Source organism: Pomacea canaliculata, linkage group LG6 (genome assembly GCF_003073045.1).
Source record: "Pomacea canaliculata isolate SZHN2017 linkage group LG6, ASM307304v1, whole genome shotgun sequence".
NCBI classification, from domain to species: domain Eukaryota; kingdom Metazoa; phylum Mollusca; class Gastropoda; order Architaenioglossa; family Ampullariidae; genus Pomacea; species Pomacea canaliculata.
Genome location: NC_037595.1, coordinates 25110335 through 25136867, shown reverse-complemented (window position 1 = coordinate 25136867; position 26533 = coordinate 25110335). Strand labels below are relative to the sequence as shown.

At 42.4% G+C, this 26533-nt stretch overlaps 1 protein-coding gene across 1 annotated transcript; it reads left to right on the top strand.

Moving 5' to 3' along the window:
• The first annotated feature begins 1223 nt into the window (after window positions 1–1223).
• Window positions 1224–24824, top strand: LOC112567111 (transcription cofactor vestigial-like protein 2). The gene is made up of 5 exons (XM_025243657.1): window positions 1224–1934; window positions 5479–5785; window positions 19541–19734; window positions 20809–21034; window positions 21690–24824. Exons 1-5 carry the CDS (start codon window positions 1860–1862, stop codon window positions 21734–21736), a joined length of 849 nt encoding a protein of 282 aa, XP_025099442.1. The 5' UTR covers window positions 1224–1859; the 3' UTR covers window positions 21737–24824.
• Window positions 24825–26533: the final 1709 nt, after the last annotated feature.

The following is a 26533-nucleotide window of genomic DNA, read 5'->3' as shown; positions in this document are numbered from 1 at the left end:
GATGGGAAAAAGTACTTTATATGGTAAAGCGTAATCTTTCTTTGAACGACCAGGGAATATACATATATAATTAGAGAGATTTATTAATTAATCAATCTATTCAAGGGCTGGTACGGGAAAAATCATATTACAATCAAGACTAGCAAGAGTAATCTACAATAGCTCACCAAGGAGATTTATATATCTAGAGAGAGAGAGAAAGATAGACCCTCTGTGGAGTTTTTCACAAAGAAATATCCGAGTCACATAGGAACTTTGACATTTCAAAATGTGGTTGTTTAGAGAATTCAGTAGGCGCTATTTAAGAAAGCCTGGACCTGAACTCTAACCCTGAAATCGTAAAAATCATCGTCTCAGTTAAAGTTTGTCATGCATTTTCACCATGAGTGTCGCTCCTTCCTATTGTAAAGCTGTCCTCGTCCATCGGTGGACTTTGTCTGTAATGGGCATAAACCCTCGGCCTACATTCTTTGTGAGTCGCAAATCAAACCAGACCTCAGACAGAAAATAGTTAGCATTGTGATCGTGATCCAGAGTCGACAGTAATGGTGTTTGTTCAACTATCTTACAATGTGGGCTGAAGACAAAGGGAAGAAAGTGAGATTGGCTTTTCCAGGAGTTTTCTCCGGGTTTTGACTTAATGTGTCTCTGATCAAGGAGAGTTAACATCGGAGTACATTGCAGTGATAATTCATCTTCTTACATTTCTTACCAGCAAAAAAGGGAGAGGATGTTGAAAGGAAGGAAGAATGGGATGAATAAAAAAAAAAAACGGAGCAGAAGAGATTAATGACGAAGCATGTGAAAAACAAAGATGTAACAGCGAAAGAGAGAAATGGATGGAAGAGTGAGAAAGGAGGAGGGGGTAAGCTGAGATAGACGAAGGCTTGAGAGCAAAATAAAGGGAGAAAGACTGAATAGGACGAAGGGAGGGAGGAAAGATCAAGAGAGCTGTGGTTGGTCGGAGGAGAGAAGTGCATATGCCTCGGAAGGCGGAGACTGCAGCAGCCCGCCTCTCAGCATCTTTTCCGCGAGTCTGTTGGTGGGGGGCCGGCCCTTGAGGCCCCGCTTCGAATCCCGGCGCTAACCACCCTCCCGGTGACCCACCTTCCCCTACCGGCCTGTCCCGCCCCCTTCTCCTCCCCTTTCCCCGTGCTTCAGCCCTGTATCCTCCGCCTCTCCCTCTCTCTCTCCCCATCCTTCGAGGGACGGGGGGTAGGTGGGGGACCCCAGGGATGAAGAACCACAGCGATGCTGCTCGACGGCGGCAAAAAAAGAAGTGGCAGTGAGCAGGGAACAATCCCAGGGACACGCGCGCGCTCCGCGGAACGCCACGCAGTCAACGACAAGGGCGGCCTCTAGCGAACACCCCCGAGGATCCCTCGGCACGTGTTGCGGGCCCTGACTCTTTTGGATACTACAGCTGCGGAGATAACTGTGGACGGTGTGTCTGTGTGTGTGTCTGTCTCTCTGTTTCTCTGTGTGTGCGCGCGCGCGCTTGTGCGTGCGTTTTATTCGCCAGACCGTGCAACTCCTTTCCACCACCTCAAGGGACAGACCTGCCGAGTCAACCTCTGTCATCACTGTTATTGTTGTTGCTGCAGGTTGTATGACAAAACCCAGATAAAAGACTCGCAAACGGTTTCCTGAACCGACTTGGTCGTTGTCATCGACCTACTGGACGGCCGGACGGCCGGACGAACGCTTGTGTAGCGTTCGGTCATACCTCAGGAGCAGTCGCTAGTTCCAAAACCTTGACAGGACAGGTGAGGAGAAGCCATCGCTCTCACCTCTTCTCATCCTCATCTGCGGAGCAGTTGCCGAGAGAAAGTGTGTCACCTGGGATGCTGTAGAACAGCATGAGCTGCGTGGACCTCATGTATCAGTTTTACTCTCCGTATTTCCCCTACAAGCCCACTGTGGACGATGCCCAGGTAAGTCACAGATAACTCACCAGTCTCGCTCACCTTTCTGGCTCACCTCATGCTAACTTTATTTTTTGCTCGGATGCTGTTTTCTCACTTTTAGCCACTGGTCACATCATCCATGCCGAATAAATTGTGTATCCTTTGACACCTTGCTCACCTGAAAGGTCTTGCTTGGTGAGATCCGACGAACAAACCAGGTTTCCCCTCCCGCATGGTGTTTAGTTCGGGAAGGGACGGACAGAATTAAATGGCTGGTTAGCAAGCTCAGACAGTGAACTTCCTTAGCACGACCATTACTGCACCAACATTCGTCATCTGTTGTGAACATTCAGCCTAACATAAAACCTTTGTAAAATTCTGACACTATCTTCTGTTCCTTCCATTGGCCAGTACGATGGAACGTAGCATCGACGAACCCGCACTAGCGAGTTCGGTCATCTACCCGTCTAAGAAGGTCTCCCATAGGACTGCAGGTCCACTCATGCGTAGTGGACATCTGATATTGTCTTGGAAACCTGCACATCAAAACTTCTTTCCCAATTTTCAACTCTGTGGCTGTGGACGCCCACATTCCTACATGTCCCCCTTGTACCATCTTGTATATGTCGCACTCTAGAGTCACCTTTTGCATCACCTTTCTTGACACCTCCCTTTTCTCCCTCCCTTGGCTGCAGTTTTCAGCACTACTTACTCCATCCTGGCTTTGTCGCCAATTTGTGTGCGAATTTCAAGACACAGTTTAATGTCCCTTTAGTCTCATTGTTGTCTCGGACACCTGGGGATCAAGCGCTAACTCAATGCCATCCGTCGGTGGGGAGACGCTGTTCCAGCCTGATCCTCCTTCAGGCCAGCTGCTGCTGCAGCAGGGAGATGCCGCGACGCCCTCTGGCGCCTTTTTACAGAGGACCTGCTGCACAAAGTCGCTCTTCAAATAATTTCTCAGCTGTTCATCGGTCACTGCTGCTGCCAGCTGTGTGTCGGTTCACTCTCTAACGCCCTCTTTAATTGTTCGTGGTGTGTATGTGTATGTGTATGTGTACATGTATGTGTGCGTGTATGTGTGTTCATGCATGCGAGTGAGTGCGCTTTTTCAGCTCACACGTTAGCAAGTATTTAACACTCCATTCATCAACACCACAAACTAGAACAACATAAGCGCTGTCGTTTGTCATGATCATTATCTTCATAACAACAATCTTGTCTCTATATTCCACTCATAATTTTCATCATCATCATCATCATCATCATCATCATCATCATCATCATCATCATCATCATCATCATCCATTTTTATTCTTTCTGTGCCTTTTAAACATATCCTTCCCATATCCCTTTAAATTGAATGCAGGTTTTGGGGATCTAACATATGAAGCGGGGATAATGGTCGAACGAGTGTTATATCTATGAGAACCGTATCCAGTTTCATCCTTCCCTTTTTTCTCTCTAATTGAATATGCAATGCTGTCCGCTTTGTATTTTAGAGATTTTCCGCAGCTTAGAAAGCATTTTCTGTCGTCCAGCACTGTGGCCATTGTCTCGTTTCATTCACCAGGCTGCTGGAGGGTTTGAAATAATGTCTGATTGGTACGTGATTGGGAAGAAGCAATGCATGAATACATTGTGTGTCTCATCCTTTGCAAACGAAGAGGAAAATAATGAAGGAAAAGAAACGTGTTCAGTTAGGGATCAAAGCGTTGCCTCGTGATGGAAAACTGTTTTTCAATAAGAGCTGTCTCTGATTTCATAACAATTTTCAATCGATGCTGTAATCGAGTTGCAGATCTCTATTTTAAATTTTGGTTAACTGTTTATTGATTGTCATGAGGTTGTTAGGGCATTTGTTGCAAAATTATTTATCCAATTTGTGTGGCAAGTTGTGTGATTGTTTTTAGAGGGTTTATTTTTGTTTTTTAATTTTATGGCGTAATCAAGTCTAGGTTTATTTTCATTCGTTGTTTATGGCAAATTTAGTCCTGTTGTTTGCGGCAGGTTTTTCCTGTTTATTTAGTGATTTTGTAAAATACAGTCCATGTAGCAAGTCTGCCTGCTTACACTAGGTTTATTCTGATAATTTAACTCGACCTGGCGACATCGTTGATTGAAGCAGGACGACAAACACTCACGCCTTGGCCTAAGTGAAGCAAGTCTGGAAAATGTAACATATATATATAAAGTGTCGCCATTGTTGTTAACCATACTACATGTACTACTTTTCCATTGATTTCTCACACTATCAAAACATTTCCCTTGTTTCATCTGCCACTCGTATTTGCTGAATGCACAGGTAAATAAAATCTTCACGAATAATTCATATTTTAACTTATTTGGAAATGGTGGAAGAAAAACATGGTTAACCCATTCTTTAAAGAAACATGTCTGTAAAAAAAAAAAAGAAAGAAAATCAACACGTGTAATATTGTAACAGTTTAAATCTGCAAACAAGCATTGCTGTGTTTATATAAGTCTCTAAGAGAATATATGTAAAATCACAAGACAGTTTTGACAATTTTATTGCGATAAATCAAGCAAAGATTGTTTGTATGTATGTATGTGTGTGTATGTGTGTGTGTGTGAGAGAGAGAGATTCAATAAGGTAAACAGATTTAGTTTTACCTACCTCTGCTCCAGGATTGTGTTGTATTACAGTTTTTCTTGAAGTAATATAAATATATTTTGCAAAGGTTCATATTTTATTCAAAAGAAAATGTTTCGCGTTTTTAATTTCGGTTTCAACTGTATTTTTTCATGTACCGGAAGTTTGTGTTCTTGTGTCCCTGCCATAATTAGATAAGAATGATGTCCCTTTGCAAGGCAAATGGTTTGATTCCTCCTCTTATTATTTTTGTTGCTGTTGTTGAATCTACATTGTTTTGGGGAGGACATGTTGCTGGATTGTCAGTCTTAGGCTTTGGGTGATACTTATTGATACTTTCTGAATAAGTTGGTCCAACTGTGGCGCCTTCAAAGACCTTACTCTCGTTGATTCCTTTTCTGTGATCGTAGATGAGTCTTAGCTGTGCTGCGGTCCTGTTCGAAATGTATTTTCGCTTTCTCTTCGCCAGGATTGAACATTTGGAACCAAAACAAACTGTTGTATTCGTCAGGTTTCGACAGTCAGACAGAAATCTTGACAGACTCTAAAAAATGGAAGTTTCTTAGGTCACCATTAAAATAACTCTGCTCACGGCGTTAACACACACTTCGTGAGATCCTGTTCGTTTAGATTTCAGATCACCAATGCAAATCTTCAAGATAATTATTTAGAGCAAATCCAGCTTGTGTGATCATGTTAACGGCAGCAACTTCAGTATTTGTTTACACTACAACATAGATTGAAGGTGGTGAATAGCAGTGAACTGTCATCGGTAACATTAGCTAGTCCAGCATCATCACCGTCATCAGTATTCAGAACAGGTTTATATTTTGTGGTTCGTGTACTTTTTTTTCTTTCTTCTCTTAGTAGTGTCTTTTCTGTCTCAATTTTTAGTTCTTAACAATCGAACACTTTGCTGGGCGTTTGTGTTTCAAATGTTTGTCTTGCGTGTTGCAGAAGTTTGGAGTATCGTCCATGTATGAGGGTGTGTCGCCCAGCGCCACAAGCACAAGCCTCGGCGACGGGGGAGCAGGAAGTGGAGGGGGGTCCGGAGGGCCCTCCCCAAGTGACAAAATGCACCGGGAGGTGGAGCGGGAGGGGCAGCCCCGTGCCACGCAATACCTGGCCTCTAACTGCGTGTTGTTCACCTACTTCAGTGGAGACCCTGCCTCGGTGGTCGATGAACACTTCTCTCGCGCCCTCAGTCAACCATCCAGCTACAGCCTGGACAAGCCAGGGGTCCAGAAAACCTGCACCAGGCCAGGTCAGTGGTCCCGCACCAATGATCTCCTCTGTCTCTCATCTCTGACGTCTAGTACCTCAGTGACTTTTGATGTGGCGTGTTGTCCTGTCACGGCATTTGCTTGTCGACAAATCTTTTCACATTATTTTTCTAACGACCTGCTTTCGTATGACAGAGTATGGCAGGTTCTTACCTTCTCCCTGTGCCCAATCAACACCTTAAATGAAGCATATTGAAGCCGACAGAGAGAAAGCTTCTTCTTGCCCAATGACCAATCTTTGAACCCGAAACCACACATAAAAGGAACGGTATATTGAAAGCAAAATGTTAAGTAGGGTGTTAACATTTTAAATGGCTGCCATTTATCCGAAATCATTCTAAGGAAACTTATTTACTAAAGATTTTCAACAGATCCTTTTTAAACAGACACAAATCTTTCAACCAGTCATGAACTTTATTTAAAATAGTCCTATCAAGCCCTATAAATAATTTTCTAATTAAACTAACCGGGGAAAGTCTTTTAAAATACTCCAACATCTTTTAAAACATACACAGCAGCTTTAAAAATGCCTGATATTCATCGTGGTCTTTAAAATGTTTCACCGCTGCAACCTCGAGATTAGGCGATCCCCACTGTTGAAGTGCAAAAGAGGATGCAGGAGATAATTTACGATGCAGACGTGCGGCAGCAGAGAAACTTTAGTTCCAGACAAAAGTGCAGAGCATTGGTTGCCTCTCAGACTCCCAAGCACCAGGATGCTGTGATGTATACTGATGTAACACGGATGTCTGAATCACATCTCTACAGACAAAACTATTTGATTTACAAAGCTCTTAAAAACTATTCAATTTTCATGGCTATCACCAAGATTAGGTTCTTTATGAATGGAACTATAAATTGATATAGATGTGAAAGTGAACAAGTCAATGAACAGAGAAGAGGAAAGAAGTTAGATAAAGTAATGTAAAATCACTTTCTTCCTTAATTATTGAATTTTTATTTATTAAATATTTATTTTGAAACAATTGATTTGTGGATGAAAAGACCTGGTATTAACAGTCACTGTTTTTCTTGCTTTAATTTCATGTTGTGTGTTTTAAACAGGTTTGTCGCTATATTTGATTACCGAACTTTTTTAGACTTCGGGCTCTAGGGTTTCCTGTTCACAATATCAACATCACTGTAATCTAGTTTTTAAAAGATATGAAGAGTTTTGTATATCTATAATTACTTATATTTTGCAATCTTAAAATCAAGACAAAATCATCCTGGATGCTTTCGGTAAATAAATATCGTTCATCGTTATTCAGAAGACGATATTTGAATGTAACGTCTCTTCTTGGTCTCACTTTGTGTGTGGTGTTTCAATCAAATGAAATTCTTCATAAAGGGCGAAATAAACTTTTGTCATCACTAAAATAGTTCATTCGCATATTATGAAGTCGATATTTACTTTCGGTTTACAGAAAAATGTTAGGGGAATTTATATCTACTTATAAAGTATACCAATTGATATTCAGATGAATAATACCCGGTATGCCTCTCTATGAAAATGTTTAAAATTGATGCTTTCGTGTGTGTGACGTTTCATACCTTGAAGATGGTGGACATGTTTGCTATCATGACACATCAAATCTTTGTTCTATCTTACTTTGTTCATCACCCCATGCGACGCTCGTGGCGCTGGAATAGTTCTGTGATCCCGGTCATTAACCCTGACGGATGTTCCCCCATTAAGCTGCTTTCACAGCGTTAAAACTTCTGGCGCTGCTCATTAACCTGGAATCCTTCACATACTTCAATTGACATTTCACAACTTGAGACTGGGATGCCACGCGTCAGAAGCTATCCGTCTAGTGAATCAACCAGAAGGGTGGTAGTGGTGGTGGTGATGGTAGAGAATGGGGTGAGGTAGGTTGGTGGTGGGAGCCAAGAATCCCACGATGCAAAGCATGCGACCTCGTGCAGCTAGATCGAACCTCTGAATTGTGTAGAAACATTCCACAACTCCAAACGCAGTTTTCTTGGTATTCTTCCTTTATCCCCCACTCTCCTCCACCAATCTCTCTCTCACTCTCTCTCTCTCCCACATATAGTGAAAAGCATAAAGCAACATCTGCCTTACACTTCTCCGATTCTGGGCAGGAAGTTGATTTTTTCTGCTGATCCTGTCTACATCTCAGCTAAACGGCATAAACATACAAGTCTGTGTACCGATTCGCCCGGCGGAGTGAGTCTCCCCCTACACGAAGTTCCTTCACTCGGCGGCTGATCCCGGGTGTGATAGTGCCTCCTGCAATATTACTCGCAACAAAACCTCCGGGGTTTGTGCCTTTTCTCCCCATCCCGTATAGCAGGCAAAGTCTTTTCTCTTTCTCGTCTTGCTTTATAAATTTTTTCATCTGTATGAATTTTTTTTTCAGTCTTTGTTTTTAATCACCGCTTTCTCTTTTTTTCTCTCCATCCTTTTCTTGTCTCACTAACAGCCTCTCTAGCACACAGCCCTCTCTCAATCTCTCCTTTCTTTCACAGAATGTATTTTTTTCTTTCTCCAACCTCTGCTCTCTCATTAGTTGAGGATCCTTCGCTGCCTTGTTCATTCTTACTTCTTAAAGAACAAAAACACACAAACACACACCATCCGTAATCCACAAACGTAGGTAAACACATCGTAAAAGACTTTTTCTTTCTTGTTTTTACCGATGAGTATTGCATACTGTTATTTTTGGTCGAGAAATAGCGATTGTCTTTGTTTATTTTATATTCCAGATACCTGTCCTTACTTCAAAACCTATTCCATTCTAGACTTTGCCATCCTGAAACTGTTATATAACATCTGCTAATCATATGCTCATACGATAATCTACTAATTGCTTTTATTAAGTTTTATTGTCTCGAAATGTACATGAATTATGTAAGGCAGTAGAATCTAGCTTTTATTCTTAGAAAAGACTACTAAAATATCTCTCTTCTTTTGTCCTTTCCCTTTTTCTTCATGCCTCACTTGATCGTTTAACATCCCAGTGCCATCTGCTCCCTTCCCTTCTTCTCTCTCTCTCGGCTCCCTGGCACATCACTCGCTCTAAGAATGACACTAATCTTCTTTGAGAAACCCTGGTGAGCGCAGACCCAAATGAGCTCGTTTGATCGAAACCCAGTATAACCAACCGCGAGAGATATTTTTTTAAATGGCGAGGTTTAAAAAAAAAACCTGTAAGAAATCTAATTAGGAATTGTCTGTCGTGAAGTAAGTGAAGTAAGTAAGTGCACTGTTGAAACGGAGAAAGATGTATCGACGAAGTCGACAGTAGATGAGGATGCTGCTGTTGGGGATGATAATGTTGATGATGAGGCTGATAATGAAGTCACTCGTTTTGTGTTGAAATAAGACCAATTATTTTCAATTCGTTAAAAAGGGATCCGTTCTTTTTTCTTCTCCTCTTCTTTGTCGACGTCCTCCTCTTCCTCCACCGGTCATCTACTCCACATTTTCCTCCTTCACCTCATTCTCTTCTTTCCTTCACGTCAAGTATTTTCATAATCCCTTCAGGTATTTTGTATGAGCCTTTCCGCGCGTTAAGTATTTTCACAATCCCTTCTGTGCATCATTTTTAGAATCCTTTCTCAGCGTCAAGTATTTTCAGGATCTCTTCTTCCTTTTAATCTTTACTCCTCAAACTCCTCGCCCTCTTCTGCCGTTTTCTTCTTCTGCTCTAGGAACTGCATTTTTTTTCTAAAACCACCCAAGAAGATTATGGCCTTTGCGAGACACTTCCGCCCAAAATTATTATTTCTGATGTTAATCTCATGTCAGAACTTAATTTCTTCATTAGTTTTATGTCGGAGACTTCAAACTGGCTGCTGGTGAGAGAAGAAAAAGAATGAACGCAGCACATGTCTGTTATACTGTTTGTGACCTTTTATGCGTACAAATGCGCCTGTGTGTGTGTGTTTGCGAGTGTGTGTGTGTGTGTTTGCGAGTGTGTGTGTGTGTTTGCGAGTGTGTGTTTGTGTGTGTGTGTGTTGGTGGAGGTAGAGGGAGGTAGACGACTTGCACATTTTGTCTTCTTCTTTGTGTTTTGAATGTTGAGCAGTCAGCTGATGGAAACTGTTTTTTCTTTTATTTACTTAGTTCTAGAGATACTTAGCTCTTTGTGTAAATGTCTTAGTTTATATTAAATGCATATTCTTTTCGTTTGCATAAATATGCGAAGCTCAGACAAGATTTCATATCTGCCTTTATTTTTCTTATTATTATTTATAATTATTATATTGTTCTCGTCAATGAAATGAAACTTAATGCGTTGTCTCAATGTATGGAATTGTGAACAGATTTATTGAACAGGACTAGAAACAGAAATAATAGTTTGCGGAAATAAACCCAAAGACTGTGGTCCAGTCGACACAGTTTAATCACTCAATCTTACGCCTTTATGCATCAATTTGCATTTCAAATATCGACCTGTTAATCCTGATTGGCTTTCGTTTGTTTTTTAAAGAATGCGTCTCTGAAATATCTTCTTTATATTGGGATCATTAACATGTTTTGATTTACTATTATATATATATACTATTTTAAATAACCACAACATGTCTACCTATATTTTGATGCTGGCCAATCTTCTTAGATTTTCCTGTTGTTTTATTAACAGTCTTTTTCATTTCCATGGTTAGCGAGGGTCTAACTAAAGGATTGGAGTCTTTGCCTCACCTGACCAGTCCAAATCCTTTTAAGGATCCAAATCATTCATGCGTATAATGAACTTTGAATCTGAGTGATCATATTAGTCAGGGAAAGGATTTTTAAATTACTTTCTTAAGCTGTACGTTATGCTTGTGTGTCCAGGTTTAAGATGTGAGCTGCTTCCTGTCTCGCCCTATCTCGATATGTTTAATAAATATATTTTAAAATATTATCTTTGATCACCAACGATCACTTCCTTTAAGAAAATAAAACGCGCCGGTAAATAAGTTAGTGGTGGTGTTTGTTTAGGATGCTTCTACAATAAGGCAGGAGATTTTTCTGATTTTTCTCTCTCTTTCTTCCCTTCTTCTGCCGTCCTTCCAGTAAGGTGCAAAGTGAAATGTCACTTCACATTTTGAAGTTTTTATCTCCCTGTTTGAATCTCTGTGTGTTTGTTCGTGTGTCTGTTCTTCAAGAGGTAGTCGTACCATCAGCGTGGCCTCTAGAAGTAGTAAGTTGCTAAAACAGTTTCATAAAAAGATTAACGGGACCTATCTCAGGGGTAGGCACAGTTAAGTGTCTCATGTCCGTCCAGGCAACCGTTGCAGATTGACAGCTCACTCAGAATGTTCTAGAATCTAGAATTTGTTCCCGCGACCAAGTAGTTGCGACTGGAATCGAGGCTCCTGACGGAGATGCTTATGGGCAGAATGCGAACAATGACTCAACATGAAATGCCAGGGATGACGCAGACGGAGGAGCGCTGGAGGGAGGGAATCATGGGGAAAGAAGTACAAAGGGGATGTCAGAAATACTCAGTGTACGAAGATGAATGCGAAACAGCCGTCCACCCAAGTCGACCAATACCCAGACTCTACACTTCGACATGACATGAAAACAAAACATTTTCGCTTTGGAGATTATGTCTTCCTTCACTTTTCTTTATTTTCAATTTAAAAGTTTAAAAAAGAACAGGTCATGTAGTCTGCTCTGAAGTAATAAAAGTAGGTATTATTAATACATAAAGAGTAATTCATCGGGAGGTTCAGAAGGATGCAACTCGCGAAGGTTTACCGTTACTTTGCTATCACATCTTTAGAAAGGACGAAAAACTTATGTAAAAAAAAATCTGACATCAATGTAAACATAATGCTTGTTTGAGGGATTTCGGTAGTCTTTTTCTCTGGCGGATATCTCTGTTTTTCTTATAGGGAATCTCGACGTTTTGGATTCCGATATCTGGGCGCCATCATTTTCGATAAAATGTGGGCGTACTCAAGCCTGATATTTGTTTTCTTTAAAGATTTCTTTACAGGGTGTATTTTTAAAGTCAACACCCTTGACACTCTTAACGCAGGGCGTCTGTGTCGCCTAAACATTATGGGATAGGCGGCGAAGATGGACGAGGAAGGAGAGACACACGGCAGGTAAAACTCTGTCAACGCCGAAGTCAGAAGCGACCGCAGGTCTCCGCCTCGGTAGCCAGGGCGATGCCCGACCCACACGTGCCTGCCAGCTCCTCCCATCCCACCTCCAGCTGGCACAAGTGAAGGAGAAGACTTCTTTTTTTTCCTTTTTTTTTTTCACACATGGCAATTTGCTGCCGATTCGTTCTGATCTGAAACCACGATTACAGGATTTATGGTGGGAATTAAACGCGCAGCTTCAGGGAAGGAAGTGTTGCGGGCATGGGGTTAGTCAGGACACTTTTTTTTCTCTTTTTACATTCTTTTCTTTTTTTCTCGCTTCACGGCTTTCTTCTTTCTCTCTCCCTCCCACTTCCCTACCCACCCACCCCCAGTTCTCCTGTTTGACTTGTATTTTACACCTACTAGTTCAAACAGACATAAGGCCAGCGCAAAATTGAAAGTGAAAGGTCTCTAGCGGGGTGTGTGAGGCGGATCAGAGAAAGAGAGTAAAGGCTGACGGCTTGTTTTCTTTCTTTCTTTCTTTTTTTATTTCTTCGTTCTTTATGGTGGGGGACAGGATGTCATTTTCCAGGATTGTTTTGCGGTCGTCTGGTGTGCAGATCGCAGGCTGTGGGGTTTTCTTTGTTTTCTTTCTTGTGTCCTGCGTCTCGTTTGTTTGTTTGTTTGTTTGTTTGTTTGTTTGTTTGTTTGTTTGTTTGTTTGTTTGTTTGTTTGTTTTTCGGACGACCAGGTGCCTGGCACACAGCTATGTCTTTCTCATAAGACGATATCGACAACTGATGTTCGTGAAAGACACTTATTTTACTTATTTTCAGCCTGGCCGTTGGTATCGCTGTTCTCTGGTTTTAACAATCTGCGGTTTTATGAAAAAAAGGAGCCGACATGAAGTTAGCAACAGGAATTTAGTTATAAAGAAACGCCCCGCAACAGGCATGAAATTTTGAAAGGGAAACCTTCAACAACCAGCACAATTTACTGAAAATAACCCCTACAGATAGCCTGCCATTCAATTCTCACTCGAGTGCAAAACTGTTTCGCAAGCGAGATAAATCATTAAAGGCTAATCTGAGTGCAGAATTATTTTCGAGAATGTTGACTGATGTCGCTACTTATCAAAATAAATTTTTTAAAATCTGTCCACTCAGAAGACATAAGCATCGATGTGGCCAGAGCGAGATCAAAACCGTGACCTCATGGTTGCACTTTCGTCGTCAAGGTAACAAGCAGAATGCCAGGTGTCTTAATTAGGTGGACCTTGTGCAGCTCTCTTGCAAAGAGACCTGGGACTGGGAAGGAGTTGTGGTCAGCTCACATATTTGGAAATTGTGTGTAAGGAACTAACACGGGCATCTGACGAAAATAATTTTTACTCGGGTGAGTCTTTAAATTGTCAGATGAGGATGGAGAGTAGACATGTGGTGATCCAGATAGAAAAGACGATTGTCTCCCCTTGAAGCCGCGGACAATGAAAAGAGAAACGCATTAAGCGGGGACAGGCACCGCTAGACCCGATCCCCCAACCTGTCGGTTCCCTCTTTCTACAAATGTCACCTTTGACCTGTTGGTCAAATCCTTGCTGCTGCGGCTGTTGGGCGGTTGGAGTGGGAGATAGGGAGAGGGTGGCGGCTTCTGTATTAGCGGAAAGCAGGACGTCCGTTGTACTTAGCTGGACACACATGGCGAACACACAGGCTTCGACCCCCGTGTTTTGCTGACCAGGCAGGTCAACACCTTAATTGAAAGCAGCGCCACCGGCGCGCGCGTGACCTCAGCGTGGGGTCAGCAAACCACCGACGGCCGCTTTGTGTTTTGCCGAGCTCCCGCGACGGACGCGAGGAACAGTGGCTGAATTACAATAAATAAATAAAGATTTTGAAAAAATAAAGAAATAAGGAAGTGTTTGAAAGGAAAACGTATTGTTCAAGAAGAGAAACATAAATAAATAAAAAACTTGGTACAGAAACATTTACTCAGCGATGGTAAACTATGGCTGATGGTATACAGATCATGGACCTGAAAAATAACTTTAATATTAATAATGGTATTATCCGTTATTTCTCATAGTCATCTTCCCTTTCTACCACAATTCTTTTTCGTTGTTTTTACCTCTTCTCATTCTTCCCACCCATCTCCTTCTTTAAAACTGAAAGTGCAAGTGCGTCACATTATTTTCTAACGATTGGGTAAAGCAGATATCTACTGCATTTACATACTAGCATAATATTTGTCTTTAAACGAGAAATAAGAAATTGTTTTACTTTCTGGTTTCTATAAGCAGTATTTCAAAGAAAAGTCAGCCTTCTATAATAAATTCAAGGTGTTCATCAGAAATGTCATGAACATTACTCATAGACTGGGAATGTTGATTGTGTGGGTTTGTTGTTGTTTTTACTCTTTTTCATACTTATTTAATATGTGAACCTAGTCGTTTGATAGTATTCCTTGCTAGTCATCGTTGTCGTCTTCGTCTCTACCATCTCTTTGTCATCAAAGTCTTTGTCAGCTAGTGTATCTCTTAATCTGGAGGATTGAGCTGCGCGAACCTTGTCGCAGAATCCTTTCTTCGTCGTCGCCTGCAACACGTTGCTACGCACAAGAATTTTGCAGGGAGCGCAACTGCATCAGCAGCAGCAGCAGTAGTAATCTCCCCTCGCAGCAGCATGCTGGCCGACGGCGGTTCATAATGAGCCGCAGCTGTGGAGAGTGAGTCGTGGCGGATCAAACCTTAATCCAGGCGCCTTGAGGCGCTGGGGTTGACTGCGGCGTAAGAAGAGGTCTGCGAAATCACTGATAATGCCTGAGAAGGTGTTCTCTCGCCAGTGAGTACACCCGTTGACTTCTGCGAGGGGCTGGAAGCAGTAACCAAGGACGTGGCGTCGCGTTCTGCTACGTGTCAGGTACCAGCGGTGATCACGTGACGGCTTGGCTAACCATGTACCTACGGTCGATAAGCAGACGATTTCCTAAAATCATTTTATAAAATATTTTTGTGGTTGGTGAAGAAGGTCTTGTTCTGCAAGTGTTTTTTGAAACCCATTTCAAACAGTTGTCAAACATTGTCCTGACGACTCCTGTCATGTCGTTACTTTAAGTGGAACACGCGAAAATCGCCCAAACTTGAAGGTCTGGACTAAAATTGGACACGATCACCGAGCCATAAACCACTCAAATTAAAATTAAATTAAAAGAACCTTGTGTACAGGCTTTCAGAGAAGCGTTATGCAAGGTAGACAGTCTTTCGTGGCTAGGCTTCCCCAAGGGCTAATGTTCACGTTTGATGAGAAAACTAAGAGATATAGTATCGACACAACATTGGCCCGGTTAAGAAGGCGATGTATGTTTTTGTAGAGATAATATTTTAAACTTTTTCCAAAGTTCGTGCATATTTATCTGGTCAAGAACGACCTTAAGGAACTTTAGCCAGTGAAAGGTATCTGTGCTCAAATGTGTACTTATAGTCCTCGCAACCATAATTAATAGCTGTTGTCATCTCTGTGTACTCGTCCTAACCATCCACCGTCAGTTTTGCGTGACCTGGTCACTCGTTTCTCTGAAATGAACACATGAGCTTGGTGAATGGCGCCATCACGACAGATGTGGCTGTCGCTGCAAATATTGAGTACTGTTACTGTTGCCAAGGAAGACGATAATTATGACGAGGATGGAAAACTGGTTCCAAACCCTGCGTGAAAATAATTTTTTTAGACAACTTTTTTCACTTTATCTAAAGTCTTCCCTCACCCCACCCGTCCTCCCCTCTTCCTCCGAAACTTGCATCTCAGCCTCCAAACACTTGTCTGGCGCTGAGACTGAATCTTCGCCCAATAAACGAATTCATCCCCGCTCTCCCCAGTTACCCATTCCCCTCCCACCTACACCTTTCCTCCCTCCCTACCCGGGGTTTATCTGTCATCGTCGACAAGATCTGTTCTTGCTTGCACAATGATAGCTGGGCAAGAGAGACGAGCGAAAGGAAAATACCTCGTTAGCCCCAATAAGTATCGTCAGTGGCAGCTATTACCGAGACTTTTGTCGACGACGGAGAGAAAGAGGGAGTGGGTGTGAGAGGAGCTGCTGTGTCCCACGGGGGTGCTTTCCCCACTGGTGAATTAATGCACGCGAGCCGCGCGCGAGGCCATGCGCGTGAAATATTATCGCACGTGATAAGCAGGCGGCCCACGACACCCGAGTGTACGCCCTCCAGTGGATTTGCTGCCGGGGTGTTAGCCAAGATGGCGGAGGGGACGGAAGTGGTGCGATTAGTAAGGGTGATAACGAGGTTGGATTACAAGATACACGCTACCACAAGTTGTTGTCAGGGAGTCGGACTGCAAAGACCGAGAATCAGTGCGGGAGGGTGAAAAAAACAAAAAAAGTGTGTGGGGGTTAGGACGGGTGAGGCGGGAAGATGGCCTCCTTGTAACTGTAGGAAACTATTGTACAATTCACGAGAAAAGGAAGCAGCATGCGTGTGTGAAAAATCCTTAAATCATTATTCATTTTTTGTGGGAAACGATAAAAAAAAGGAGAAAAGTATATCTAGCTTTATCAAAACAAATAGGATGCTTAGGACAAAGATTTTCACAAAAGAGAAACACTCATCTGGAAAAAAAGAACTCTGTTCTGTCATCTCATCATCACAGCTATTGGGAAAGGTTTTTGTAACAATGGATGCTGAGGACTAGCTGCATTCTACTTCTGCTACCTCCTCCCTCTCATCAATAGAACCGTTCCGGGGACAGCCAATGACGTCACAACCCCACCATCCTCGTATTCCTCCGCCTCGGCGTCTCGTCAACCTCCTCCACAGCTTCGTGCGCTGCGACCGTCCCCCATCGCCCATCCCCCGCATCCCTTGCACACACACACATTGATGCGCGCGTGAACGCTACTCGCTTTAACCTGCTTGTCTTCTCGTGTACACGTTTCCTTTCGTCACTCACCCCACCTTCCCCAACTTCCACCTCGTCCTCGCCTTTCTTTTCAGCTCTACTGAGCCGGCGCGCTCGTCTCCGAGGGCTAGCCGTGACGTCAGCATTATGAAGGTAAACCAGCAGGTTCTCACGATGGCGGCAGTTGGACAAATATCAAGCGTGATGAGAAACAAGCGTGCGGGATTCCGCCGGCGAGGGCCCACCCGGGCGACTTGCTTTGATTCTCCTTCCTACATCTTGTCCCGATTTGCCGTTCTTTGCTTTCCCAGCGTCCCGCGTCGGGACCCCTCCCCCCTTCACCCTTACCCCACCACTGCTGCTCCACACACGCCCTGGTCCTCCTCCCGAGAAGGAGGAGAAGAAGGAGGAGAGGGAGGAACAAAAAGATGGTGCACTTATCTGCGCTGGCTATGATGCAGTAGCAATGACATTTTTTTTCATCTCGTTCAGATGATAATGTTGATGACAGCAATGATAACGATGTATTCCTGTAAAGCTTTCATCACAGGGAAATAGTGATACAAAGCGACAGGACTGGAAAACAAGTGTGTATGTGTGTGGCAACGGAATTCACAGTAAGTGTGCTACCCGGTACGACGAGGCCACTAAATCGGGTAGATTACAAGAAAATTTTGCAATGCAGTTATTCACCGATTTTCTGAACAAGATATCAAAGATCCGATGGAGAAATGGAGATGGATGAGGGAGTTGGGTAGAGGAAGAACGCTAGAGTTGTCGGTCCAGCTGGATTGCACTGCTCCACAATTCATATTTATATCTCACATCTGCATTTGGTAAAATTCGTCATGTCATCCGCAGCGACATCAAATGGAGGAAGGGAGAGAGGAAACAGGAATTATTCCGCCAGCACCTACGACTCCATCATGAACAGTGAACAGTCTTGTGAACAGGTGCCATATATATATTTAAAAGCATGAGCTAACATCATTTACACAATACAAAGGTTTTCGAACGCCGCCAGTTCTCGTCCCTTGTAACGTAGCACTTGCCGAAAACTCAGACGAAAAGAAAAACGAAACGGATGGGAAACATGTACATCCTGACAAGGACAGCTGTTCACCAACACGGACCTGCTAATTAAGGAAGAAGGAACGAGGAGTGGGTGTTGGGGATGAAGTAGAGAGAAGGGTTTGAAACAGTTGCACGCACATATCCGAGTCGGCTCGCGCGCATGCGCACGGCTGCCGTGCACGTGAAAATCCGTTGAAATTCGAATGGTCTGTTGAAGACGTGGCGCCGGCACCTGTCTTTCACCACTCGCCCGTGTGTGGGCCTTCATTAGAGCACTCGTCGGTATGTGGGTCTTTATTAGACAACTCGACATATTCTCGTTTGCACGAATGTAGATAACAAAGTAAAACGAAAGATAAGTTCCGTAACATGAAGTCCGAGGACTCCAATCCTGTTGTAGACTTTTTTCTTTGGTCGTTTGCTTTTTTTTATTTTTATATAAGCCAATAGGAAACTATACATATCGCAATCCACTGTGTTTACTTGAGTTGCGTGGCTAAAACTGTAGCAGTTTGTAAAAACCTTCAACCCTCTCCAACCCACCTTTCCCCGAAAAATTCTCCCAAACCTAGAATAGACGATTTCAATTCAACAGCTCTTCCCCAGTACGCCACCACCCCACCCCTATCCCCTAAAAAACAATAACAAAAAAAAAATCAAAATGTTGTCTAAACTGTAATAAAACAATAATTTATGTTAATAAACATGGAGATCATTTACAGATTCGTGTTGCCATTCCTGTTAAAGATAGTGTTTGTAATTTCAGCCATTCTTGTTAGTTCTGGTTTTAGAGCCGGTAGTGCTGTTTGCTGTTACTATTAGTATTTATATACAACCATTACTGTTGTGTTAGAGATGATATTTGTGTTTTTAATTAACAAGTTGTAGATGTCTCTGTTATGATGGTTAGCACAGCCGTTATAGTGTTAGAGATTAATGGTAACTATTACCCAACAGCATCACGACCAAGATAGATTGCACTGTCTACAGACCAGTCATGATAAGTGAAAGATAAAATAAAAGGTATTTGTGTTTCTTTGATTAAAAGGTTGTAGATGTTTTAGTTATTATGGTTAGTATAGCCGAGAAGGTGTAAAGCTGTGTGTTCACAATGACAAAAATATAAAGAACACTAGACACTCACAGTCTGAAGTCTTTGGTCACAGGAGTAACCCGTGTGTGGTGCTACATCACCAAAGACCTCAACATCACTATAAAATATTTTTATAACACCGGCATTTAAAGCTAAAAAAATATTTTCTGTAATACTGGGTGGTTTGCAACATGGTACTTAGAATGCAGTAAACAATAACACTTTTTTTGTAGCTCATCTGTGTAATGTAGTTGACTACTGGACCATACAGTTGTTGTAAATATTTTAAAAACACTCTTTTTCTGAAATTTCTTAGTTTTAGTTCAGAAAAATTAAAAGATTTATATTCAAATATTGTCAGATTCACAAATATAATTTATTTTCTAATTACTATTTTTTCATCTGTTTCTTCCATATTTTTCAGATTGATTTTAGTATTTTTTTCATTTTTTTTCTTTCTTCTGAGATTTGTTTCGGTTTTTTTTTCTTTTTGTTTTTTTTGTAACCTTTGGAAGTACTCATGGTAGCTGTCCATCAACCACACATTCATCATTGTATTTCACCGACATAGTTGACGTATACACATATTTTTTTCTTCACAGACACTCTGTTGATGTGTCAGCGCAAGTTACCTGCATCTTTCTGGAACTCAGCTTACCAGCCTCCTCCCTCCGCCACCAGCAGTCATGGCGGCTTCCCTCTGGGGGCCGAGGCCTACTTCTCCCCCTCGCTGTACGGGCTGCACAAGTCCTGGCCTTACACGTACTCGTCGCAGCCGCACACCTATGCTCACCAGGTGAGACCTTGTTCGTCTGCTGATGCAGCAGGTAGATACGTCGGTTTGCGTTATGCGGGTATCAAGGTGGATTAGTCGAGCTTCAGTGTGTGTGTGCGTTTGTATGTGTGTGTGTGTGTGCGTTTGTGTGTGTGTACGGGCATGCGAGCACGTGAGTATGTGCACTAACGTGTAGATGTTATGTTTTTGTATATGCGCGTCAGAAATAATCGAGAACACGTGCGTGGTAAGTTCTCGTATGTGTTTACTATGTTAACTTGTTGCTCAGTTTGCAAGCGCTGCTGTGTGCGTGTATGTTTAGTCATATGTAAGCTTGCGAACAGTCACAACCTCCTAAGATAGATGAACTGACTTTATTTATTTATTGATGCATTTATTTTTATAATATATTTGTGTATTATGCGAACTTGAGAACAGTTATACTTTTCGCAAAGACATTTGGCCCGTAGCATTGGTCGGATTTACTTTCACTTGTTTAACATGCAATAATAATAATAGTAATAATAACAACAATAGTAACAACAATAGTAACAACAATAACAATAATAATAATAATAACAACAATAATATAAATTAACGAGGAATATTTCACGACAAGCGTAGGCCAGAAAATGCAAAAGAAAACTAAAATAAAATTTAAATGTAAGAAGGAATAAATTCATATAGTATCACGTATTTATAATCTATTTTAACCTTTTGCTGCCATGAATATAAACGCAAACTTATATAAAAAAAATTGATTAGTGTAATTACTGTAATAGCTTTCAATGTGCTAACTAAAGAACAACAGACTATTCACTCCTGTTCGGGGACTGTCCTGTGTTAGTCTATATTGTTAAGACTGTAACAATTTTACAATTTAAAGAACATATTATTCCAGTACAGAATACAGTGTGAATTATTTATTGTTTTTCTTTCTCTTTGTTAAGTATGGTTAACATTTATAAGAATTAAAAGTGGAGGAAATGGGTGGAGGTTAAGGTCGTGTCTACATTTGCGGGGTCCTCTGTATGATACAATACACTGAGTTATTGCCAAATATTTTATGTGTTCGACTGGTCATGTCTCTCTCAGAGCGCCCATGCGTTTTCCTACTCTGGAATGGACGCCACCCGAGGACTGACGTCACACTACGGGTCGCTGGTGATGCCGGGAGCTGGTCTGGCATCGAGAGCCGATGGCCGCAGCAGCCAGTACGAGTTGGCCAAGGGAGGCGACGCCTTCTCCTCGGCAGCGGCGGCCGGATATTACGCAATGAGTCGCTTCGGCTCAGACCTCGGTATGGAGACGGGACTTCCGGGTAGGTGGACGGGGCGAAGTCGTCAGCACGACCGTTACAGACCTCTTTATAATCATGCCTCCTTGCAAACCAACCTTCCAGGTTGCTAAGGTACATCTTGGAGCATTGTAATGATACAGAGGCTGGACACGTACACGATACTACGCGAAGTCTTCGTGTCTCTTACTGATACAACATCTGCACACCCGTTACAAATATGCATCAAAATAAATGACTGTTAAAACACTTATTGACGATACACGACAACAGATGTCTACTTGCCTGTTACTAACTGTACTTGCTACCAACAGATGGCAACACACCTGTCACCAACTACACCTGTCTTTGTCCGTCAGCCATACTACTGCAGCATCCATCAGATATATTATTTCTCACAGACATGAATATACGTCGGCATTCCTCGACTCCTTTATTTATTTACTTCCCAGTCTCCCTGTCCATCTATCCATCTGTCCGTCCGTCCATCCGGACGCCTATATATCTTTCTGTCTGTTCGTCTCTCCATCTTTCTGTTTGTGGATGTTTTTATGATGTCGGGACATGTACCAGTTAAGCTGTGATTTTAACCCTTGGAATTTTTTTTAATAGTGAACTTAATTGAATTTCTTGAATTTCTGGTTTGATTTTTGTTTCTAACATTAATTTTATTTTGCAGGGCTTGATCTTCCCCTCCAGCAGACAAAAAAAGAACTGTATTGGTGACATGACGTTGTCTTCGCAAGCAGACACCAAAACCGTATTTAAACAATGGCGCCAAAGGAAAGTTCTAGAACAATACGCTTTCTCTAAAAGCAATCGCGTCAGCAAACCCTGAGATAAATTCCAAGATACCGCGGTGTTCCAAACATATCCTCTGTGTGTGAACGAGGCGTGCCAACGTGAAGACCAAGTCCTGATCGTTGGCATTGCTTTGCTGTGCTACGTGAACCCAACGTTGAAGCGACGTACTGAATGTTGGCAATGCCTTACGGTTCCTGTCGTAAACCTGAAGCCAACGTGGACACAATGATCGTTGGTAACGCCTGCTGTTTGCTGACGTAGTGAGGGTGGCAGAAGTGTTCCATTGAAGGGAAACGTCCACCTCCGTGTCCCCGAACAGAAAAGTCACCTGCGGGAAAAGGAGCTTTGACTTCAGCAATGAAGGTTGAATGACTCTCTGCTTTTTGTCGGGATTTCAGGCTGAATCTCTTACAAACGTCCGTCCGAAGTCAACTAACTGGTCTGCGCCTCGAACTGAGAGACTTTCCATGCAGTTATTTTCTGGCCTCCCTCGAGGTTGGTCTGATCTTTGTCGGGTGTCAGAAACTGGCTGACCATCTGACGGCCTCGGCCAGGTATTTCAGAAAACTCCGATGTTATCGAACTATCTGCTGACTTTGACAGTGAACTCATCCATCAAAACTTCTCTTCTCCAACAGTCTCGTCCTCTCGAGTGACGCTGCACGAGCGACCCCCGGGTGTGAGCGCCATGCTGGACCCGTGCGCTGTGAGCATGCAGCACCCAGCTAAACCAGGGAGACAACCGGAAGACGAAAACGTGTGTGTGGGGGGGATAAGTTCCAGGGTTCAAGATGGCTGCATTTCAAAAACTGACGGCAGCAAATGACAGAATGCCGGCCGAACGGTTTCGCTGGCGCCATGTGGCCATTTAACTGTTTTTCAAAGATTGGAAACTACAGCAAATCTTCAACCTTCGCCAGCGACAGAAGCTGAAGCCACCGGGCAATCAGGCTCTGCCATCTGGAGGCGGGTAGGTTGGGGGGGAGTGATTTACTGTATTGTGCTGAGTGGTGTTCAGGTCGGAGACTTAAAAATTGTTGTTAATTTTCTTTTTGTGTGAGTGAAGACAAGTGACGCGAGAGAGGTAGGGAGGGTGGGGTGAGAGCAAGTGGATGGGGAACTAAGGAGAGGGGAACGTTAAGCTTGAGCTTTATGGAACTGGGCGGGAAGGATGATGAGGATGGGGGCATTTACGAGACAGAGTTATAGGTCTTGGAGCATGAACCGAGGCGGAGAAGAACGAAGAGGGGAGGGAAAGGGAAAGGACGAGACAGCTTGCTTGGCGCTGTAGTCCGACATGCGGGTGGGACAGGGTACGAAGCTTCGACTTTAAGTCGACTGGAACCAGTAGCTGTTTAAAAGAGCCAGGGCGTGGGGTGTGGGGTGTGGATAGTGCGAGAGGGGGAATGGGTGGGTGGGTGGTTTGACGGAGGAACCCAAGCGAAAGGAAGAGACGAAAACTTAAGATGGAGGACAGGCACTTTGTACTGGGTGACTTGTGAACAAAGTGACGCCTTCTGCCAACTGCCAGTTTTTGGTCCGTGGGAATGACTTTTTGTTTGTTTTTGTTTTGTTCTTTTATTCGTGCATTTTATTTTTGGTTCTAGAGATCCGCATGTCTGCAATTATTCTCGCATTAAATGTATGTGGACAAGAAAACTGAGTTGGACGAACATGTTTGGTTGCCTGAAATTACGATGTTGTTTGAAAGGTTTCGATGACTGAGCATTTCTCTCCACTGATGCTGAATTCTGATCTCATTGACTGTTATGAGAAAAGAAAATGTCAAGGTAAAGATTAGTCAAACTGATAAAAGGTCAAAATCCCTTAAAAACATTGACATGATATATTTCTATTGGTTAACTGTCAGTTTTCCATATTTAAATAGTAACATTTCTACAAAATTAATGTTAGTTTAGCTAATTGTTTTTCGATGGTTTTAAAGATTGTTAACTATTATAATTTGCAAATTTGTAGTTATAGTTCAAGCAACTGTCTTGATTTCAGTTTGGATATGAATATCTCTAGACTTAAAGTTCTCTCATGCCGATACATTTGCTGACCTACTGAAATCATCACAAACTGAAAACAATTCAACATATCCTATTTAGAAATTAAAATCGCTTTGACAGATTTTCCATTGTCCGTGATCAGACATGGTAGAAATATACAGACATTGTTACCGACAGTGAAATATTTTCTTAGTCGCTAAAATGTATATTTGGAACACTCCTCATCCCAGATTTCTTGACTCTGTGGTCTTTGAATGCAAGTTCAGAAAAGATTCGTGGATTATTTCTTCGACTTTATTGAAATTGAATCTGTTAAAACGAAATATTTTTACCTTTAATGTTCTATTGTTAACCGGGCAAAAACTGAACGAACTTCTGTCCAAGTTTGTCCAAGATTTTATACAACAGTCATACAAACACTTGTTTGGTCAAAAGCTTTCTTCATGTCTGTTTGGTTAAGAAGGATCTTTAAAGAGAGAATACTCGCGTGCAATGAAAAAAAAAATGAAAAGAGTTGTGAATGTGCGTGTGAGTGTTGGTGTTGCATTGTGGGCCGGCTTTCATCAACCCCTGAGTCACGTGGCTTGAGATGCTGCTACACTGCTGCTCTGTGGAGCGATTGTTGAATGAGAGATAAATTAGACAGTTACAGATATTGTGTTCAACAAAAGCTCAGATTTTTTTAATCATGACAAGCCGCGTTCTTTCCTTTTATTCCTTCCTCCTATCCATCTTCTTCTTTTGTTTTTCTTCAATTGATCGTCCTCTCTTTCTTTCTTTTTTTCTTTCTTTCTTTCTTTCTTTCTTTCTTTCTTTCTTTGTGATCCTGGGAAAATATGTTTTTCTGTGGGTTTGCTTTTGAACGCTCCGTCTACCAGTACTTACTCCACTTCCTGCTGCAATGAATTCTACCGTTCGACTAGAACGAATATTTTGACATGAATCTATTTTGTTGTCTTGTAGATACAAGAACAAAATTAAACTAGTATGATAAACAACACAGAATTGTTTTTCTTTTTTCTTTTCATGGATATCTGTGTTTGCATGAGTGCATGGGATAATTACAATGTGCAAGCGTGAATGCAAATTCTGTATGATAGAGAGAGAGATATTGTGAGGGCTTATATTGCTTAAACAGTTAATCTTGCAGTCTTAGATAAATAAGATGGAGTACATCACCGTGTGCTGAAATTTTCCTGTCCTATTTGTAGTGGAAGGATAAAATTCCTCAGATTGCTGAGCCGGTTCGATTCTTTGTGGCGCAGTGTACTTCATCCATTGAGCTTACAACACCAGGAAAGAAAAGACAGAATTGAAATGGAGATGGATGCTGCACTCGCAGACACGCTGGTCTGTGCGGTCTGTAACATGTAACTCTCCAGTCTCCGCCATCTTTTCTTTTAACACTTTGAACGATGGAACCTGACAGATGATCTCAACAAAAACAATGACGCCTTCGATGTGAATTCCTTCCAGAAATTTCTCAAACATTTTCCGGACCGAGCACAAGACTAGCATGCACACTCGCACCCGAGTATACACGATACACCCGGCAGGTGTCGCGCTGTCCCTTTTTGAAACCTATGCTGCGCATGCGCAGATCACAACAGTCACACATGAGCAGATGCGCGAGATTGTTGGAGTACGCATCGAGATTTCTTTCATTTACCATGACATCACATATCTTTCATTATATTTAATAATTTATTCATTTGTGGAATATTCTGCTCGATGAAGTGTCACTGCAAAAGAAAAAAATGATGGATTCATTTTCTCTAGTCGAAGTTCGATATTATTTATTTTTTTTAAATAAACTCTTATAACCTCTGTACCCGTCTGAGAAGTAGGTCCCACTCAGCATCTCATTACCCACAGGTCCAAAGTGCATGTATGTCCTTCACCTTTGCAACCCTTAAAAAAACTGTAGATGCTTAAAAACGTGATATAAAGGCAAAAGGAACAGGGCAGAAAGTCACGGCGGAGAGGAAAAATGAAGCAGAACCACTAAAAACTAAAAATAATGATAACAATAATAATACCCGGGCTCGTCATCAAAAGCAGACGTCTTCTGGAGCAACCACCACACGCAACCGCCGGGAGTCGGGGAGAGAAGCACTTGAGCAGGACGCCGCCGTCAATGATCGTCTGCTTCAGCATCAGCTTCAGCTGCTCGCCAGCTTTCCTCCATGACTGTTGTTTGTTTTCTCGGTGTTGTCAACCATTAAATCGTCCGCCAGGGTTACGACAATCTGATGACGTTCGCATGCTGGCCCCAGCGCCTCGGAGGGAGCTGCAGTTCCCATCTGCGGTCGTCCGGCCAAGCGTGTCGGAACCTGAGGAGGTGATGCTGGTATGTAGTGGTGGTGGTGGTGGTGGTGGTGGTGGTGTGTGTGTGTGGGTGGGAGGGCCAAGTTGAAAAAAGACTGGTGGCGTCGTCATACAAAAGAGTTACCTGCCGTTCATTCCCAGTTTAATGGTTTCATCAAACATGCTTTAGACGAGATTTTTCATGAGATGTCATGAAGTGCGATGAGAGCTTTTTTTTTTGTTGACTAGGGGAAGTTAGAATGAAAGATAGATATTTTTTATGTGATGTCTACCTGATGATGTGTGTGTACCAATCGCGTCGAAAACGACAATTTTTCACAGGAGCTGCAAACATTGAAGAGTATTTATTCATTCTAGATATCGTAGTAGTTTATTTTTT

What these genes read in the sequence shown, in the direction of transcription:
- LOC112567111 (XM_025243657.1), top strand. Translation starts at nt 1,860, where the DNA reads ATGAGCTGCGTGGACCTCATGTATCAGTTTTACTCTCCGTATTTCCCC. An exon ending in CGCACACCTATGCTCACCAG is followed by an intron (nt 19,735 to 20,808) that starts GTGAGACCTTGT and finishes TGTCTCTCTCAG; the next exon opens with AGCGCCCATGCGTTTTCCTA. An exon ending in TATGGAGACGGGACTTCCGG is followed by an intron (nt 21,035 to 21,689) that starts GTAGGTGGACGG and finishes TTTATTTTGCAG; the next exon opens with GGCTTGATCTTCCCCTCCAG.